The 20,735-nt window shown below is 36.9% G+C and overlaps 1 protein-coding gene across 12 annotated transcripts in view; it reads right to left on the bottom strand.

Annotated features, from left to right (window-relative positions):
• Nucleotides 1-267: 267 nt before the first annotated feature.
• Nucleotides 268-20,735, bottom strand: part of clocka (clock circadian regulator a) — a 107,077-nt gene continuing 86,609 nt past the window's right edge. For 6 of the 12 annotated variants that reach the window (XM_009294633.5, XM_073932132.1, XM_073932131.1 and 3 more), the window contains exons 14-24: nucleotides 17,885-17,991; nucleotides 17,648-17,795; nucleotides 16,840-16,915; nucleotides 15,613-15,757; nucleotides 15,428-15,528; nucleotides 12,623-12,712; nucleotides 9,983-10,141; nucleotides 9,640-9,879; nucleotides 7,622-7,806; nucleotides 5,469-5,745; nucleotides 268-2,289 (exon numbers count right to left, since the gene is read on the bottom strand). In XM_009294633.5, coding sequence (XP_009292908.1) covers nucleotides 1,987-2,289; nucleotides 5,469-5,745; nucleotides 7,622-7,806; nucleotides 9,640-9,879; nucleotides 9,983-10,141; nucleotides 12,623-12,712; nucleotides 15,428-15,528; nucleotides 15,613-15,757; nucleotides 16,840-16,915; nucleotides 17,648-17,795; nucleotides 17,885-17,991 — 1,831 coding nt within the window. In that variant the 3' untranslated portion in view covers nucleotides 268-1,986. Of the gene's footprint in view, nucleotides 2,290-5,468; nucleotides 5,746-7,621; nucleotides 7,807-9,639; nucleotides 9,880-9,982; nucleotides 10,142-12,622; nucleotides 12,713-15,427; nucleotides 15,529-15,612; nucleotides 15,758-16,839; nucleotides 16,916-17,647; nucleotides 17,796-17,884; nucleotides 18,343-20,735 lie in introns of all 12 variants that reach the window. The other 6 variants (XM_021468354.3, XM_073932137.1, XM_073932136.1 and 3 more) reach the window with 3 other exon arrangements.

Here is a 20,735-nt window from a genome sequence, read left to right as displayed (position 1 = left end):
TTTTTTTCAATAAAAACAAATAATAAAAATACTAACAATGAGAGAGACTTTATTCCTAGCAATGGCTATATACAGTTCAAGTCAGAATTATTGGCCCCATGTTAATAATTTGTTCTGTAGACTATGGGGAATAATAGCTTAAAGGGGCTATTAATATTGACCTTAAAATGGTGTTTCAAAACATGTAAAACAGCTTTTATTCTAGCCGAAATGAAACAAATAAGACTTTCTCCAGAAGAAAAATTATTACCAGACATACTGTGAAAATTTCCTTGCTCTGTTAAACATCATGTGAGAAATACTTCAAAGAGAAAAAACATTTAAAGGGGGCTAATAATTCTGACTTCAACTGTACTGCTAAACAAGCGTGAACTCAAAAATCGCTGAATATTAAAGCCACAGCTAAAGAGTTACGTTTAATTATCAAACAAATCTACTACAATCTGGCATGTTTTAATCGTACAACAACAGGGGGCTGATAAAGTAAGTGAGATTGTCAACACTTGGCTTGTGTTGTTTCCTTTGGGCAAAAAAAGCTAGAAAGTTGCTAGTGACTAAGTGAGTGTTGAAGAGGTACTAGTTAACCTGTACATTCCTGCTTTACCAGAGTTGAGTGGAAGAAGTTATTGAGCGGAAACCCGAGAAAGGCAAGTGAAAGTATTCCTGCATTAAAACTGTGCAAATATGTGATAATTGATTATTTCTAGATGATAAACAGTTTATTTCTTACTCAAGCCTTAGCGAGTCATACCTAAAACACTGTATAACAGTGTAAACAACCATGTAAACCACTGGAAAACTAGAGGAAGCTATGGCTTAGCTTTAAGCTAATTTACCTGTATCGTTTAAGATCATGCACACTATGTGAGTAGATGTCTCGTCATCATAACCCCGCATCCTTTCCAGTTGAAGAGAGTACCGTTACTATCATCGGTACACAACAGCGAACGCCTTTCAGCAGTGAATGCTCAAAGCGCCATTTCTATGTTTGCCTAACCTAACCACATGATAGACTAGATCTGAAGCCTTCTCTGTAAAGTATTTACAAATGTAAAACATCTCTCTGAAATAGTCATCTCTATATTTTTGCATTTACTATGGTACTGCACTGCATAACGCGGTGCAAAACATCTAAAGATTGCCTGTTCCTTTAACAGATTTACTAAAATACGAAGGGCGCTTTAAACAAACTGTGACGCAATCTGAGGATCCAGCTTCGCCTGCTTGGCAGACACACATACATACAAACACATGTGCGCAAGCACATACACACACACACACTCAACACCCCATCCCACTGGAAAAAGGAAGTCTGTGAAGAGATCAGCCATTACGTGTAGTAAGTTTAGCTTTTTTTCCTTTGAATATTAGAAAAAAAGTATATTCAAAGCTACAAATAACAGACTACGCTTTTCATCTCATGCATCATATAAAATATTAGTTTCTCTTTCCTTTTGTCCATATATTTACACATTATTTTACAGGTGAACTGTACAATAAAAGTTGAATCCACTCCACATTCTTAAAAATATTTTCTGACCCATAATTACTTCGACACGTAAAATGAGAAGGAAAGAGGAGGAGAAAGAGAGAGAGAGAGGCCGAGAGAAAGAGCGAGGCGCTGTTTGTCCTGCAGGACGTCCTGAAGCGCTCCTCCTGCATAAATTAAACCTGCGGATGAAGGATGACGGCATGCACCGGGCGGACGAGACAATGACGATGCGGATATTGTGTTTGGCGGTAAACCAGAGCTCAGTGTTGGTGGTCCGGCCTCTCCCAGAATTCAGTGCAAGCAACCTATAGGTGGGAGAGCGAACGGGAGCGAACACCCGTTTAGGTCTGGCTCCTCACCTATAAGCAGTGGAAGGGTATCTGAGAGGGTACAGCACAAATACTGCTATTTTTCTTTCTCTCTCCCCCCCTCAGAAGCCCTCCAGCCTGCGGGACCGCTCAGTGGAGGTCTGGTGGTGTCCCTGACGATGCGCTTTACTGAGGCGGAGGGTTGGAGCGCTCCGTCATGCTGTCGGAGCGATGAGCTGCCAGTTGCTGCTGCTGTTGTTGATGCTGCTGTTGAAGCTGTTGTTGTTGTTGTTGATGCTGCTGTTGAAGCTGCTGCTGCTGTTGTTGCTGCTGCTGTTGGAGTTGTTGCTGCTGCTGAAGTTGCTGCTGTTGTTGGTGAAGTTGCTGCTGTTGTTGTGTTGCGGTTGTGAATGTGCCTTGTTGTTGAAGAGGAAACGCCGCCTGGAGGATCAGCTGGGTAGACTGGTTGCTATGTAAAAGACGTGGGGCCTGCAGAAACAAATGGGAAATGTATTACTACACTGTAAAACCCAACAGTCAGCTTTATCAAATGAAATGACAGTAGTTAAATCAAAATTGACTGAAAGTTAATTATACTCATTTGAAATGAGTTTTGAACTCAGTGTTGAAGGACGGGTTAATGAAATACCTCATTACTTCAATCCAGGGGTTAGAAGTGTGCGTGACTTATTTGAGGACCGGGGGCACTTATTTGAGGACTCGTTTGCGGGCATTATGAGTCCCGCAAATACATAGAGACTCCCAGGAATTTCCGAGAGACTTGGGATGTCTGAATATCACGTTTAACATCTGTAGTGAGATGCGATCCAGTGGTACAAACTTGATAAAGACGTGCACTGCTCTCTGTATCTAGAGCTCTGAGAGAGAAGCTCGTGGCTGTGTGTGTGTGTGTGGTCACGTGATGTGCGTTTTCAGCGAACAGAGTCTTGTTCAGAAATGCTAGGTATAACACAGTATGGACGTGGATAATTTTCGTTCTAAAATGCCATTTTAACACTAAGACGTATTAGCTTAAATAGGGCCTGAGTGTGTATTTTTTGCGAGCGAGTTTGCGACGGGGGCGGGGCGGAGCATTGTCTATCAGCCCAATCCTAGTTTCACTGCGCTCAAATTGCTTCATTTCCTCGAATGGATTCAGTTCCCAGTAATCACTAGGATTAGTTTTTGATCAGTTTTCTCAAATGGTTTGAATTGCCATAGCTTATTGGGGTTTTACAGTGTATATGGAAGGGAATTTCAGAAATTTTGACAAAATGATAATTACCTTTGGCTATGGCTGATAATCACATTATGAACACATTATAAATATAAAATATGTATTACTACCAAAAAAAGGCAAAGTTAGCACCATAACATAATATTGTACCAATTGAAATGCTGATTGAATACAATAATACTTTTAAAAAATATAAAAAATATAGTTGAAGACCAGGGGCCTCATGTACGAAGACTTGCGTGGAAATCTTACTTAAACATTGCGTACGCACAAAGCTATAAATGTGCGTACGCATAAAAAAATTCAGATGTATGAAACACTGCGTACGCCAAATCTCACGCATGTTCTTTTGTACATCTGAATGAACGTGAAACTGAGTGCAACATGCACGAGCACAAAACCCCTCCCTGCCTCCTCCCCCGTATGAATATGCTAATGACTATGCTAATGTCAAAACCCAACGAAAAAGCAATGGCAAAATTAAGCAAAAAGAGAAACTTTGAACAGAATGTGAATTGGAGGTGCTTTCTGAGGTAGACCGGAGAAAAGCGGTGGTATTTGCAAGTTTGTTCTCCGGAATTAACAACAAAAGAAAAAAAATAGAGTGGGAGAGTTTAGCTGATGCGGTTAACACAGTTGGGTCTGAACATCGCACTGAGTGCATTTAAAAAAGAAATAGTGTGGTTTATATCTGTAAACTGTTGCAGAACGCTTAGCAGACTCAGTGGCGCACCTCGTAAGACGCATGTAATCATGTACTGACAAGTTCGAGCATGAACTCGGCTCGAATCCAGCGTCTGATGAATTCTTTCTTCTTTTTTTCCCCGCTACATATCAGATTTTGCCCACTATTTATCACGAGAAAGACAAGTAGGAATCATCAATAAGTTCATATCAATAAGCATCATATTTTATTTGCACATTTATTGAATGGAAATGTTTCTGATTCATGCATGCAAATTCATCTTCAGATAGTGTCTTAATAGCAGTGTGCGTGCAGTAGATTGCTCAGATTACATTGGGAAAACAGGCGACTACTGCAAATTGTGCTTTAATGTTTAGCTGGTCAACTGTATGGTATGGAAACCTTACATACCTACTAGATGAACCCGTCTCATACAGCTGCCATTGCAAGGCTCAGACACTTTGTAGAGAGGAATTTAACACAACTGCCTCTAGGAGTCGCCAATGGAAATAAAACAGACACGCACAAAAAAATGTGCGTACGCCTGCCAGAAAGCTGCCGTGAAGGTGCGCACATTCCCACGTTCAGTTCATTGTTAGTAAATCCAAACGTGAGCGATTCTGAGCGTGAAACCTGGCGTACGCAAAGTTTTTGTGCGTACGCAGCGTTGATACATGAGGCCCCAGGCCTGTAGCCAGGGGGGGTTTGGGTGGTTCGAAAGACCTTAACCTCACTGACAAAGGTCCAGAATTTGTCCCATACAGGAGTTCATTTGTCCTATTTTGACTGCTTTGCCATCAAAAATAGTTAAAATAACCAATCGAAAACCCATCAAATTAAAATGTATTTGAATACAATTGTTGTTATCCATGAATTTTCAAATATATATCATAAATTATTTTCAATATTGTTATTATTAATTATTACTAATTAATTAATTATTTTTATTGTTGTTGTTATTATTTTAATTATTATTATTATTAACATATTATTCAAATGACTAAATTCTGACTGAGGAAAGTTGAATGTGTTGGCCTGTTTACATTCAGTTTACACTTTTTTAGTTACAGTACTTACAGACAATTAAATAACACAGATTTACTGGGAGAACAGTTTATAGTTCAGATATAAACACTGATGTTTATGGTGAAGCATAAAATCACTGTTTAATGGAACTTGACCCTGGTGAATGTTGTAGCAATTACATTGTGTAACCAATGGGTGGCGACAAACAGCCATAAAAATGATGTCACTGAATAGGTTTTCAACAATTATACATCTATAATGAAACATGAAGTTTAATGTGCGAGTTGCTGAATCATTAATTGAAAATAAATATGATCTGTTGTACAAGGTGTTAGATTTATATGTTTAGCATTATCAGCAAAAGTAGCAAATATCATTTTTTCGTATTAAATATTTATCCTTTTTTTCAGTTGGTTCTTTATTGATTTTTATTTTCATTAAAATCACAGGTTCTATCTTCTGTTTGTTAAAACCAATGGCTTTTGCAGTAATATTTTTGTATAAATGAAAAGCAAATTACACTGTCTGCTCCCTTTTTTGTTGATTCGAAAAATGGTCCGATCCGTCACTCAAAATCCGTAGTGTGATTTGTGATCAGCTACACCAGTACTTTCAACAAGCATAATGGTGCTTTTTTTGGTAGTATCATATGGTAGTAAATGATGACAGAATATGCATTTTTATCAAAGGTGTCCTATTGATGATTATAAAAAGCTGTACCTGAAGGAACTGCGTCTGCTGCTGTGTGAGCTGAGCCTGGTTCTGTCCCTGCTGCTGGGCTGTTGCTGCGGCCTGTGTCTGTGCCTGTGTGTGGGTCTGCTGATCGGCTGTCTGCGCTGACGGCTGCTGAGCAATGCTGATAGTCTGAGGCTGACCCTGCTGAGGGGCAAACGCCGTCACCACCTGCCCCATGAACATGGTGGTGGGAACCATAACTGCACCACATGCCATAGGGCCTGTTACTAGCTTAGTGAGGAGCTGTTGGGTGGCAGGGAACCTGTGGAGCACAGTCAGACAGGTTAGCTTTGTTTGAGTTTCTGGCTAAAAATATCAATTTATTAATAAATAATTCAATCAATTCTCAGTGTATATGAAGAAATGTTAATACATTGCTTTTATTGAGAGCATTTTACTTCAGAAAATGACAACTGGTCAGAGTAGCAAATGCTTTCAGTTGTTGAGTTATTCTCTGTATAAAAAGTATTGATTTCTCAACCCTTGTGAAGTTAAAACATTGGTATTTTGTTCTCTAAAAATGTACAGAAACATGTTTGAAATATTCACACATTTTTGTTATTCCATACCAAAAACAAGCCCAGTCTAAACAGTAATGTCGTAAATACAGAGTTAACATATATAAATAAAAATATATTACAATATAAATATATATAATATATACAACATTTAATATATAGATATAAAGATATATAAAAATTGACTATTGACGTTGTTTATTAATAAGAAACAAACAAAATAAATAAATACCCCAGGTGCATCACCCAATTATTTTCTAACAATTTTACAGCCCGTTATCAGATACAGTATTACTTACAAATGGAGGACATGACATTAATGGTTATTTTAAAGGGCCATGAAACCCCCTCGTTTCAGCAGGGTGTTTTCACACCTCTACTTTGAAAAAAAGTCAGAAAAGTGGGCGTGTCCAGCTCTGTTTAGGGGGGAGTGTCGGAGGAAGAAAAGAGGCTTGGTGTGGGAGTGTCTATTTGGGCGCGCTGAATTTCAGAGTCAAAACACACACAAAGAGGAGAAAGTGACTGTGTTTTCATGGACATCTGTAGTCGAATTATTTGCCAAATTATTAAATGGTGGACTTTAACTGCAGTTTGGCTCTTTTCATTCAGGTATTCATTCATGTCCCTCGCGACAAACGTGATATTTGATTCGAGGCGCTGCTCTAAGCGTGTACTTTTCATGCAATGTTTGATACCGCACGGCGAACGAGAGAAAAAAAACCTCCACATTTCCTGGAAACTTAGATGCACACGGCAGGTAGTGTCAGAAAGCAGCATGTGTTATTCCGGTCACAAAATCCAACACGAGGTTATAGTTTGGTTGTAGTGCTAACTTGTTTACACTCGGTGCAATAGTTTGTTTGATACGAATAAAATACGAACTGAATAAACAAAGAGCATTGGTCGCTCACTTACCAAATCTGTAGAGACAGGAAAATCACCAGCAACTAGAGCCGCGTCTTTATTTAGAGGAGACTACAAGCGAATCCGCATCTCAGCATTTGCAGATGAGAACAGCTCTCAGGTAAACAATAATCCTCCTTAGACACGCAAGTTATTGTTGTCGCGCGTCGCGTACACTGTTCATCCACACGTGACGCGCTCTCACAGAGAGAAAATGAAAACAAAACTTAACGGCAGCAAACTATAAAAGCAACACTTCACGCTTGTTTTGCCAACACAACGTGGTGTCTCTGCTGTCTAAACACTGTGACAGTAATGAATATTATTGAAGTTGCACAATAGAGCCCGCTGATTGGTTTGAACAAAGCCTTACTCATGCATTAATGCAACACACTGTAAGACATAATAAGACACACTCTGGCACAGACGCCCAGTCTGCACGCTGGAATACAATGCTATTATGTCATGGCCGTGACGCAGCTTCAAAAATTCGTTTCAAACCGGAAGTACGAATTTGCTTGAAATAACGCAAAAACAACCAATTTACACTTTTTAGTGAAATATAGTTGTCCTTATAGTGTTTGTAGCAGTGTGGGACACATATACAACTGTCAACAGCTCAAAAAATGTGTTTTGGTGTTTCGTGACCCTTTAAGCTAGTGAAGAACTCTAATACGTGTTTTATGTGTATAATAAGTCTGATTGTGTGTTTGATACCGTATCTGTCGATCTTGTGAGAAGGTTGCGACGGCGGCTCCGCTGGTGCTGCTGTTTTGGGCCAGGCTTGTGGAGATCTGGACCACATTGGCCTGTGTCGGCTGAGAGATCATCATGGTATTATATAGAGATGCAGGCAGAGCACCCTGAGGAGACTGCAGTGTGTGGGTCGACCTCTGAGACTGCTAAAACACACACACACACAAACAGTCTTAAGATTAGATTATTTTTGTATTTAATCTGAAAGATCACCAATAATTATTACTAAACATCAAAAATAAGTGTACAACCTGATAATTTAAGCAATGGATACATTGAATGCTCCAGTAATTACAGACACACAGGGGAGTAAATTCCCTAGATTTTTCAGTGTTGGCCTACAGAACACAACGAAACAGGATGGTTCATTAACTGACTCTCAGGGGTCACACTTGTTTGGTATTCACTATTTTTGATCAATTTAATATTACACTGGGCGACGCGGTGGCGCAGTAAGTAGTGCTGTTGCCTCACAGCAAGAAGGTCTCTCGTTTGAGCCTCAGCTGGGTCAGTTGGCATTTCGGTGTTGAGTTTGCATGTTCTCCCCACATTCGCGTGGGTTTTCTCTGATTGCCCCGGTTTCCCCCTCAGTCCAAAGACATGTGGTACAGGCGAATTGGTTAGGCTAAAATGTCCATAGTGTATGTGTGTGAATGAGAGTGTATGGATGTTTCCCAGTGATAGGTTGCAGCCTAAAGGGCATCCGCTGTGTAAAAACATATGCTGGATAAGTTGGCGGTTCATTCTGTTGTGGTGACTCCTGATTAATAAAGGGACTAAGCTGAAAAGAAAATTAACGAATGAATGAATATTACACCAAACCTGACAGGTGCGTTATGGTGTATGTGCGTGCACCTGCTGTGTTGCCATATCTGCTTATTTTCAGTGTCAAACTCCAGCTCTGCAGTTTAGTTTCAACCACAATTAAACACAGCTGATCAAACAGATGGAGTCCTTTAGGCTTGTTTGAAACCTACACTTAAAGCTGCGGGCTCACTGCAGTTTTCTCCCCATAGACTTCCATTCATACGTTTGCGAATGTGGCGGAAATGTAAGGTTGTGCGACATATTTCGCAAGTCACTGTTTTCCAAAGTTCAAGCTTGGTGAACTCTGACCTGCAAAATCGCATCACGTGAGATCAACAGAGGGTCAAAAGATGAACTCTCCATACAGAAATTTAAAATATAGACCAATCGCTCATTTTTTTTTTTTTTTAAGTATATTGATATTGTTTAGGTGGTTCATTCCGCTGTGGTGACCCCTGATTAATAAAGGGACTAAGCCGAAAAGAAAATGAATATATGAATAATCTTGTTTAATCCCACCCCTTTAGCAGCACCATATGACAGAATTTCATATGCACAAACTCTAGTATGACTGCAGCCTAAGTGTGCTGGAGCAGAGTTGGAACTAACCCCTGTGCAGAGCCCTCCCGAGTTTGACACCCCTGGTTTATGGGCTTTATCTTTAGGCTTCGCTCATAAATCTAGCAATATAGATTGGTTTTATGTTCAATATAAATTGTTTAGGGGGTTTAGCTTCAACCCCAATAAGACACAACTGAACCGATTAAACCTCCTAATAATAATAGAAATGTCCTGGAAGGTGTGTTGAAGGAAGTTGGTGCTAAACTCTACAGGGAACTGGACCTCCAGGGCTGAGTTTGGGCAGCCCTGGTTTCCTGTTTGCCATTATTCCACTAAGATCTGGCAACACAAATGAGTCACGGTTTGTACCTCTTTCCTTACATACAGAACAGACTTGGTTTAAAGTGTTTCCTAAACTGTCATGCTTTATCTTGTAAAAATGCATTATTCAATGCGTTATTATTCCACAATTTCAAATTTAGTGGTGCCAGGCAGGGCAAGTTAAGCTTGCTGACACTGAATCATCAGCTGGTCACCATCTAGAACCACCATCAGCACTCTTTGCCACCCCCTGTAAGTCCTTGGTTTGATGACGAGGCTGTCAGCAGTACCTGGTTGAGGTTGGTGGTCTGGTCTCGGAGCAGGTTCTGCTGCTGCACTGCTGTCTGCTGAGGATGCTGTGTGACCGTGTGTTGTGTGCTGCTGTGTGTGGACTGCAGACTGCTCTGCAGGGTCGCCGTAGGCACCACTGCCCCTTGCATGGACAGAGTGCCTGCTGTCTGTACAGATGAGCTCTGTGTCAGCTGCACTGAGCTGAGGTTCAATCCACCACCACTCGGCTGCAGAAACATCTACATATCCAAAAAAAAAAAAAAAAAAAAAAAAAACAACGTGTCAACTTAAGGCAGAGAGAGCACAGCGCACATGTAGACTACAGCTTGATGGCACTCTTACCTGTAAACCCTGTCCTTGAACCCTCTGCAGCTCGTCCTGGATCTGCCGTAGCTCCTCCTGCTGTCTCTGGATGTTTGCCTCAATCATGCGTGTGCGCTGCTCCAGCTGCTCCTTCAGATGCTGCATTGCATCCATCTGTGTGGAAAACTGCAGCACCGGCTACAGAACAATCAACAGCAGCAGATATTATTTGATGTTTTATTTAGATTTTTTGTTCAGTTGGATTAAAATGGCCTTAAAGGGATAGTTCACCCAAAAAAATAAAAGTCTTTCATCATTTACTGCACTTGTTCCATACCCGTGTTTCTTCTGTTGAACACAAAATGAAGATATTTCGAAAAAAGCTGAAACTCTTTCATGGTATTTGTTTTTTTTTCACTATCGATGTCAACGGTTACAGGTTTCCAGCTTTCTTCAAAATATCTTCTTTTTTTGTTCAGCAGAAGAAAGAATGTGAACAATGTTTAGAACCACTTGAGAGTAAGTAAAAAAGTAGATTTGTTTTCTTAAACTTTCCCTTTAAGTAAAACTTTTTAAAGCATTTTTTATGTTGACTCCATGTAATAGATTTTAAACTTGAATGTTACTTAATTTTTGGTTAAACTACGTGAATCATTTTAAACTAAAAACTAACTGGACAGTGCATCTGCGTTTCCAACATGATTTGCAAGGGAAATTAGGAGAGTAAAAATAGAAATTAAATTTAAATGTGTGTGTTTTTTTGGTAAAGGGAAAGACATGTTAGTGTTTATTGTTGTGCCTGCTGTTATGTTGACAGCATTTGTAATAAAATTTAGATTGTTTTATTCAGAAAAAAATATAACTTTGACTTCAAAATATCTAGACTGACAAACATTGAATGTTTAAGGTGCTGAAGATGATTGGTGCAGGTTAGCATAATATCTTTGAAACAGTCCCACCCCTGCCATCCATAGCCACACCTCCTGAAATCGTGAACGCGCGCACCCTAAAGATGACAGTAGACAACCCACTAGATCATGTCATTCCCCATTTAGAAAACTTTATAGTACTTTATAATAAGACAGTTCTGAAATTGTATTATATCTAGCTGTTTTCAGTTGTGTAGAAAACTTGTCCAAAAGTTTTCTACAAAAAACTTGTGCAGAACTTGTCTTAATGTGCAATATTTCAAGCATGCAAGGATCACTGGTATCACTCTATCACACTTTGTTCTAAAGCGACTACTATAAGCTTAGTGGTTGGCCAGCGGCATGAAGGAATTACACTTATTACTAAGCCATACTTACATGCTATTTCAGACTGAATATTCATAGTGGTAAACAATATAGGTGTTCACACGCCAATGGCGGACATATGTGCCCAGTAAAGATGCGCAGATCAGCTGAATTGACACCCGAATCCGCAGCTTCATACTAATCATCCACCCGCCCGCATATATAGTTTTATCTGATATATGTATCCCCACCGCACCCAATCGTCACTTTAATAATTGAATTCTTTGTTTTAGGCATGATGATAGGTGACCGTGGATATTAACAGCAGATTCAGTGAGCTATAATCTGTGATAGTAAAATAATAAGTTAATCTTAAACGTTTTTAAATTAACATTTATTTTATTTATTTAAAACAAAATTTTGTCTTTAAAAATAAGCGATCTTGTTTCTCCCAGAACGATGGCAGATTTTCCTCTGATGACTCCTCTAACTGAAACTTTGAACAGTTATGCTACTCTTGCACTTTATCCATTATTTTGGGCGCCGCCTCATTCCATTCTGCAAAGCCCACTCTCTGCTTTTTCGCTGGTCAACTGCCATGTCCCACTACATCCACCTGCAACTGACCTGCAATTAATCATAATGTATTTTTTATTATCCGACCCGCAGATTATGCGCAGCTCCCGGCGATATAACCACCATCCGCGCATCACTAGTGACCAGGGATGCACAGATGTACAAATCTATATTTGTTGACAGACAGTTTGGGCTACTTATTAGAATTATGGGAATTGTCAGCCTGACGATATTTAATTGTATGAACATTTTTTTAGTCTTATGCCTTACCCAGAATCTAAAAATACATTTAAACACATTTAGACCATTTACTGTAATCATTAATATTGGACTGTGAAGAGATTTTCAACCAGCACAAAAAAAAAATAAATTTCTGAGGACAACCTTTTTTAAAACAAAATTTTATTATTATTAAATCTGTAATATATGTTGGCAGACAATTATGTGATTTTTTTTTTTTTTTTGTGAATTACGTGAAAAATTCTAAGAATACAAAGTTGAAAAGAACAATGTTTATGTGTAACAGATTTTTGTAGCAAATTAAACATTACTTTTTACTTAAAGACTTATTAATCAATGCATCCTTGCTAAATAAAATAATTATTAGCGTGCATATTGTTATATTATGAAAACTACAAAAAGGTTTCAGTAGCCGTTTCATTGATTCAAGTGGCATGTTTACCCAGTCCCACTCTCTGGGTCAGTGTCAATCCCCTTATTGATCACACGTGTCAAAAGTTCAATATTTCTATACACACGTTGACCACCCCACTCGCTCTCACCACAGCAGGCGCTGAAAGACCCATATCAGTGGAACACTAATGAGCAAGAGCGCTGATAGTGCATGCAGTAACTGAAGCAGAATCACCTGAACAGTGGCCTGAAGTGTTTGAGGCTGCTGAGGCTGAGACACAAGAGATGTTCCCATCGTCTGTCCTGTGGTCTGAGAACTCATCGACTGAACACACAAACACAAGAGTAAACAGCCTGAACAGAGACAAACTACACATATTCTTTAGTAATATAATCATTTGATTAGTTATCTAGCAATTACAATATTTGCAGTATTTCACAGAATTTTCTATTATTTATTTTTTATTTTTTTGTAATCTGAAAGCAACTTCGATAAAAGTAATTAAAGAGGCCAAATGCAAAAAAAAAAAAAAAAAGTACTAAATTTGATATTAAGGCAAAATTTCCTCCGCTCTATATGAATTGTTTGTTTTGTTTTTCTTTTAGAACTACATTGAGTATTTAAAACTGCTGTATTAGCTGCAAATGAAGAAGTGTGAAAAGACGGATTTCAAAAGTAAATAATTGTTTTGACCCCTATTTTAAATACACAAAACCAAACAATTTATGGAATCTGAAGGCTTCTCTGCAGTTGAACTGTTCAGGGCAAACAAGGTACTCATGAATACCAATGGAAAACAAAAAAACGAGTTGAGGGTCATTCAGAGAACAACACCTTTTTAGGAATCAAGTGTATGTAAACTTTCTAACGAGACCGTTTTTATAAATTCAACTATTATTTTCTCTTTGATGTCAAGTATTCGCGACAGTATAAACTAATAAATAAGAAGCATTTTTGTATAAAATGATAAACATTGTGTAGATTCTGCAAGGTAGAATGTTAACTTCTGACTTCAACTTTACATACTAAATCGTATTTAGTTTATATTTTACAGAAGTTGTGTCCCAAAGGACACACCACACACTATGCACTTTTACACTGAAACATGTAGTTTATGATTTTAGTGCCATCCCAAACAGAACACTAACATTTTAACATTCAATGTTTAACAGTTGCTAAATTACTGAAATATATGACCAAACCAACAAATAGTAACATTACCTGTCATGAGTACACATGCATTCACCATTTGGAGGCAGCATAATTGCTTAAGTAGGACAATTTTGTATGCACAACCCAAAATAAATAAAATAATTCAACATTACTGCCTGATAGCTCCTTTTCTTCCACTATGTGAAAAATGTTGCAATCATTGTGTTTAACAAAACTCTTTTACACTTTTTATCGATTAAATAAGAACATTATCCAGGTATTTAAAATACTTTATCATTTTCAGAGTGAATGCACTATTTACACCATTTATACTACAAACTGGCATTAAAATATGTGTTTTTTTATTACACAAACCATCAGGAACATAAATACAACAACACAATATAAAAGCTGCGATATAAACATAAAAACTAGTATAATTGACCTATTCTTCAAGGCGGAAGTGTGCTCGTTTTTGCGATTGTATTAGAACTTCCAATTCAGTTACCTTTGGGAGAAATGACTAGGAATAATAAACGGCAGAAAATGATCAAACTACTCACTTTTTAAACAAGTGTGTGCATGACTATACAGACAAAATAGAATAATATACTAAGAAAATATCAGTTTGCAACATCAAGCAGCAAAACGAGCTGTTTTTAACATGGATAAATGAATGGAAGTGAATGAGACCGGAAGTCTCGTGTACGGAGAATAAGATGAATAATGATGAAATTAAATAAATAAATGTATAAAATCTACAAAGCATAATGTACAGCATTTCTACATTCAATAATTTTAAGAATTAATAGAGGAATAAAAAAAAAACTATTAATACTATAATAATTGTATACATATGTCAAACTGTTTGCTTTTTAACAATTTCACAGTAGAAATAATAAAATCAAAATCAATACAAAAAATTGTTAACGTGAGAGATGAGTGTGTATGTGAAAGTTTGCCAATAAAATAAAGAGATTAACAATATATTCAAGACTTTTGTTGGATTTGTTTTCATAATAAAAAAAAAGAATATTTTTTAATGTAAAATAATAACCAAGTTTTGTGATGTTAAAAATATATTTTACTAGATCCTTCCAGAACTGTTTACAACACTGTATTCAAATAATAAATGACAAAGGCTCTCTTTATTTGCCTTACAGAAACTACAGATGTTAATCATGTGTTTTGGGATGCACCTAGAGCATCAGTTCCCAACAGGGGGGTCCCGGCCCACAAGGGGGCCTCAGCAAGCTCTGTGGGGGTTTTAATTATTTTAGCAGTGGACAATTAGGAGAACGATCATGTTGCCTTAGTTCATTTTATCCCCTGGCTGACCAAAAAATTGACAAAATTGTAATTCATCCTCCAGAAAAAAGACAGAGTCTTTCTGATTCACCTTCAGCAGCTATGCTGGACCCATGTGAGGAAGCTCCAAACATTTTGGGTTGCAGTGCTAGCAATACTGGAAACACGAAATGCAGGAAATACCAATTGTTATCTGAATTATGGTTTTGTTTCATTTTCTTCTTGAACCAAAGAGTCCCGACCCGACAAAGTGCATTATCTGTGCCAAGTTCTTGCTACTAATATACATGAGGTCATCCAAGTGAATAAGACATTTGCAGATGACTCATCCAAAATACCGCAAAATGTACCCATTACAAATGGCCTACTGATGTTTTGCTTTTATATTTCACATTAGGCTATTATCTAGATAAAGTAATAAACATACCTATTGTTTGAAAACCACTTTTTTGTCATATCTACTGCAAACTTTTAATATATGAGTGTAAATATCATTAAATGTGGGCCTTACAATATTTTTCAGGGGGAAAGGGGGTCTTAAAAAAGGTTGGGAACCAAGTGATGATGACAAGAACTAACCTGACTGCTAATGGAGGACCTCCGCTGTGATGTCATCTCAATGGCTGACACTGATTGGCGAGGTGGTGTGCTGCGATCTGTCTGCAGCTTGGTCTGTGTGGCTACAGACAAATAAACACACATAAGTTAGTAACACTATTAAAATATGTCTGTATGTGTGTATGCATTGTTGAGGAAGTACATACAGGTGGGGTCAGAGACAGCGGTGTGTGAGGAGGACTTGCGGGAGCTGCGTGACGAGGCTGAGGGTGTGCGGCTGTGATCGAATCGCTCTAGCGCCTCCTTCAAGCTGGAGGTGTTCAACTGAGACTCGGAGCCAGAGTCCTGAGACTGAGCAGAGCAAAACAGTGTTAAAAGATTGTTCTTTAAGTTAAGATCAACTGCGTCATACTATGTTGATTACCACAGAAATAAAAAAGGTAATGGAAAAGTTTGATTAATATCATATGTTTAAAAATGATTATGTCAAATGTTTTAATGCAATTAACATACATTTGTAAATGGAAAAAAAGAAAAAGACAAAAATAACGAAAGGAAAAAAATGTGTATTTTAAAACATGTACAAAAATAAATTCATATACAGTATACAGTTGAAGTCAGATTTATTAGCCCCACTTTGATTTATTTTTTTGTTTTTTCTTTTTTTTAAATATTCCCCAAATTATGTTTCACAGAGCAAGGAAATTTTTCACAGTATGTCTGATAATATTTTTTCTTTTTATACAAGTTTTATTTGTTTTATTTCGGCTAAAACAAAAGCAGTTTTAATTTTTTTTTAAAAACATTTTAAGGTCAAAATTATTAGCCCCTCTGAGCTATATATTTTTCAATAGTCAACAAAACAAACCATCATCATACAATAACTTGCCTAATTAACTTTATTAACCTAGTTAAGCCTTTAAATGTCACTTTAAAGCTGTATAGAAGTGTCTTGAAAAATATCTAGTCAAATATTATTAACTGTCATCATGGCAAAGATTAAATAAATCAGTTATTAGAAGTGAGTTATTAAAACTATTATGATTAGAAATGTGTTGAAAAATCTCTCCATTAAACAGAAACTGGAAAAAAAAATAAACAAACAAACAGAGGGGCTAAAAATGTAGGGCTTCAACTGTACATATAATATTGATAGTAAATGTTATTTATCTCTCATATAAGGTGGATAAAATAATTACAAATTGAATATATAATAAATAAAATATAGTATAATATAGTAAAATATAGTAAAATATAAGTGTATTAAGTTATAAAAATACACAAATATGTCCCTCAATATAAAATATTATAAATGTAATATTAACATAACAGTATAATAGGAAATAAATAAAAAATAAAAATATAAATTTGTACAAAAATAACTTCTGATTTTGTGAATATTCACTATATTTAGTAGGTTAATTAGGATTCACCTTGTCTGCGGAGATCTCAGGAGGTGATTCTTCAATGCCCAGCTCTCTGCGCTGTTCAGCTCTCACTTCAGCATAACTGAGACACAAAAAAACATCCTTTATAAAACAAATACTACAAGAAGATGCTCAGTAAACAGCAGTGCCATATCCTGCTTTTATCACATGCCTAATTACGATTCAGTGTAAAACCACTACCAGAAAAACAGCAGTTTACAATAAAAAAAACAACAACAAGATGTAAGGATTTTTCCAAAAGCAAATTGTTTAAAGTACAAGTAAAGTGTTTAAAATACTTTGTAGAGTGTGCTTTGTGTTGTAACCTTGGGTTTGGTCTGTCATCGATAACTAAATAAGTCCTGAAACTACCAATAGGTGGCAGCCTTAATGAGGGATTCATTGAATTTTTCGATCAAATGATTCCTTTAAAATGGCAGATTCGTTTAGAAACCAGTTTAATTGATCTTTATTTCTATAGCACTTTTACAATATAGATATATATATTACAATGTAGATATATTAAATTGAAACTGCTTTAATCCAGTTTTCAGAGCTGAAGTTTGGTTTAATTCAGTTTAGTGTAGTTTTAATTTAAAAACCAAGCAAGTGACTCCTAAGAGACAAAATGCTTATGGTTTTATTGTGGTTATATGTTTATTTTATTGTTTTTCAAAGTGAGTGATATACACTGAGTGATCTATTTGTATAATAACAACAATGACAATATCATCTGACCTAGATAATAGCTTCTGTTGCCATCTAGCTTCTAGTACGTTTCATGTGATGAGCGTAATGAATCAGCGAGTCTCACCTGACCACCGTGTGAGTGCAGACGATGAACTCTGGCCTTGAGTTCCACTGGTGGTAGGTGATGTAGTAGTGCGTCTGAAGCCAGATCCACTGCTGACCTTTAGTCAGAAAACGGTAATAGCACGACTTCCCCTTACCGTACTGCATCACTGCAGAGAGAGAGACAACGGGAGAGATGTTAATAAGTCTAAACTCAAAACTGAGAAAACTCCAGTAGACAAAAAGCAGTTCAGCTTACAGTGTTCGTGGCATTTGGCCAGAGTCTCCAGGTCGTCCACATGATAGTAGTCGTACCCTGAAGTACCCAGAACCTCAAACGGCAGGTAACCAATGATAGGAGGCGCCCTGTGGAGATAAACACACATGAATTCACATTATCTGCATAGGTGTTCCTTTTCTCAAAATGTAGGTACTGTATAGACATGTCCACTGAATTCAAGGGAAATAATTCTATTACAGTTAAATAATATTAAACATTTGACTCCTACACTGCAAACTTATTAGAATCATTCATTCATTCATTTTCTTTTTGGCTTAGATCCTTTATTAATTTGGGGTCGCCACAGTGGAATGAACCGCTAACTTCAGCCGTTTCACGCAGCGAATGCCCTTCCAGCTGCAACCAATCACTGGGCAACAATTATACACTCTCATTCATACACATACACTTTTGACAATTTAGCTTATCCAATTAACCTGTACCGCATGTCTTTGGACATGTGGGGGAAACCAGAGCACCTGGAGGAAACCCACATGAACACAAGGAGAACATGCAAACTCCACACAGAAATCATCTTCACCACACAGAATCATGTTCTTGAAATATAAAAAAAAATGAAAGCTCAGAATAAAAACAAATGTGAATAAATCTAATAAATAAAATAGAATCAGATTTACTAAATTATATATATATATATATATATATATATATATATATATATATATATATATATAATAAATAAAATAAAACGACATTTGTCAATTGCTCAGTATAAAAATAAATATGAAATCATTTACCGAATAAAATAATTTCAGAATAATCAAAATATATAGAATAAATAAAATAAAATAAAAATAAAACAGCATTTGTCAAATGCCACTTTTGTCCCATGATAAAAATGTGTTAAAGCTACTAGTTATGTTCCCTTCAAGTTAAAGCAACAGTAATACAGTTATCTTTAAATGTGTTATGATTGATTGAACTGTAGTGATTCTTATGAATCTGTAAAGTTATAATCTACTAATTTCTGTCTGATTACTTTGTCAGTTTACTCATAAGTTTAAGTTCGAACACCTCAAAAAAACAAAAAAAAAACGCAAGTTGTACTTAACAGTAATGTTTAACTGCTAACAGATATTAGGAGAAACATAAGATTTTGAGAACTCCTATGACATCTACATCCCAGTCTCATTTTGAAACAAATCTTCAGGCATTCCTTGCGTCATATGCAACTGTTTTGGGATAAGAAAAAGCTCAGAAAACACCATAAGTGCCACCAGCTACTGCTAAACAACTGATAATGTGGAAAAACTTATTCGATCGCTTTGTATCCCGCATCTGTTCAGATTAAACGGAATGCCTGATTTCAACTAAATATAGAGAAGCATCAGCGCCACAAGCCATTTTCTAAAACGGCTTGCCTAAATTCAGTATAAACCTTTCAAATCATAATGGCATTAGAGTTTTATACAGAAAGTGATGTTCATGCTTAAAGTGTTGGTGCCTGTGGGCTGAATGTGAGCTCTTAATACAGCACGCTAAGCTTGTGCAACAAACATGTCTTTTTTACATTTTTTTTATGAAACCGGTCTCAATAGTGTCTGTGGCTATCACAGGCTTAGACAGACAGTGTAGGATTTCAAAGACTTAACATAAACGTCAGTTTCATTGTCTCTAACAAAGGTCACTGTGTCAGGCTATTTCCAGATTTTGTCTAAAATTTTATTTATTGATTTTTATTTGGACAAGAAACAAGCCAAACTACATGTTGGTTCCTGGCCAGTCATAGCTCACTGTCTTTAACAACATGTATGATGTTATTAAGAAGGCAAAACTAGCAACTCACTCCTGGAAACAGGAGCGTAAACAAACTGAAACATAAGTAGGGTGTTTTCCCAGCAAACACAAAATGTTTTTCTACTGTTAGTATTTAATTATTTTTTTTTAAACTAAAGTAATGTTCTAGGAAACTCTATTTTAGGTTCGACTTTTTGCAACCACAAAATAGTTTCCAGAAGGTTGCAGGAAGTTTTTTTATTTATTTTATTCTAACAGAACATTCCCTATTGGACTTATAGTTTTAGCATATACACTACTGGTTAAAGGTTTGGGGTATTTTATAGTGTAATAACATTTTACTATCTTACAATTTGTACTGTATTCTTGATAAAATAAATGCTCTGGTGAGCAGAAGCTTATGTTAAAACATTTAAAAATCAAACTGACCCCAAACTTTTGACCGATACTGTACGTATATAGTTTTTCTTATATACTGTAATAGCCTCAGTGTAAAAAACATCTGTTCATTAACAGTTTCTGTTTATTTATGGTTGTGAATTGCATTATAGGAACTCCTTGATCTCTGCTTTGCTGACTTTTGATGTTGAAAACTCAACTTTACAGTTTAACAAAGTGACTAATATTGACATTTCAGTAGTTCAAAATATTTTAATGTATAAGAAATAATAGGGCGTGACGGTGGCGCAGTGGGTAGCACGATAGTCTCACAGCAAGAAGGTCCCTGGTTCAAGCCTCGGCTGGGTCAGTTGACATTTCTGTGTGGAGTTTGCATGTTCTCCCCATGTTCGTGTGAGTTTCCTCCAGGTGCTCCAGTTTCCCCCCACAGTCCAAAGACATGCGCTTTAGGTGAACAGCGTAAGCCAAATGAATGAGTGTGTATGGATGTTTCTCAGTTATGAGAAGCAGCTTTAAGGGCATCTGCTGCGTAAACCATATGCTGGATAAGTTGACGGTTCATACCGCTGTGGTGAACCCAGATTAATAAAGGGACTAAGCCAAAAAATAAAATGAATGAATAAATAAATGAATGAATAATAAATAATATATAGCGAAGTCTGTAAAAAAGCAG

The sequence above is a fragment of the Danio rerio genome, chromosome 20 (genome assembly GCF_049306965.1).
Source record: "Danio rerio strain Tuebingen ecotype United States chromosome 20, GRCz12tu, whole genome shotgun sequence".
Classification (NCBI taxonomy): Eukaryota; Metazoa; Chordata; class Actinopteri; order Cypriniformes; family Danionidae; genus Danio; species Danio rerio.
The sequence above is the reverse complement of the archived record's forward strand: the minus strand, read 5'-3'. Positions and strand labels throughout refer to the sequence as shown.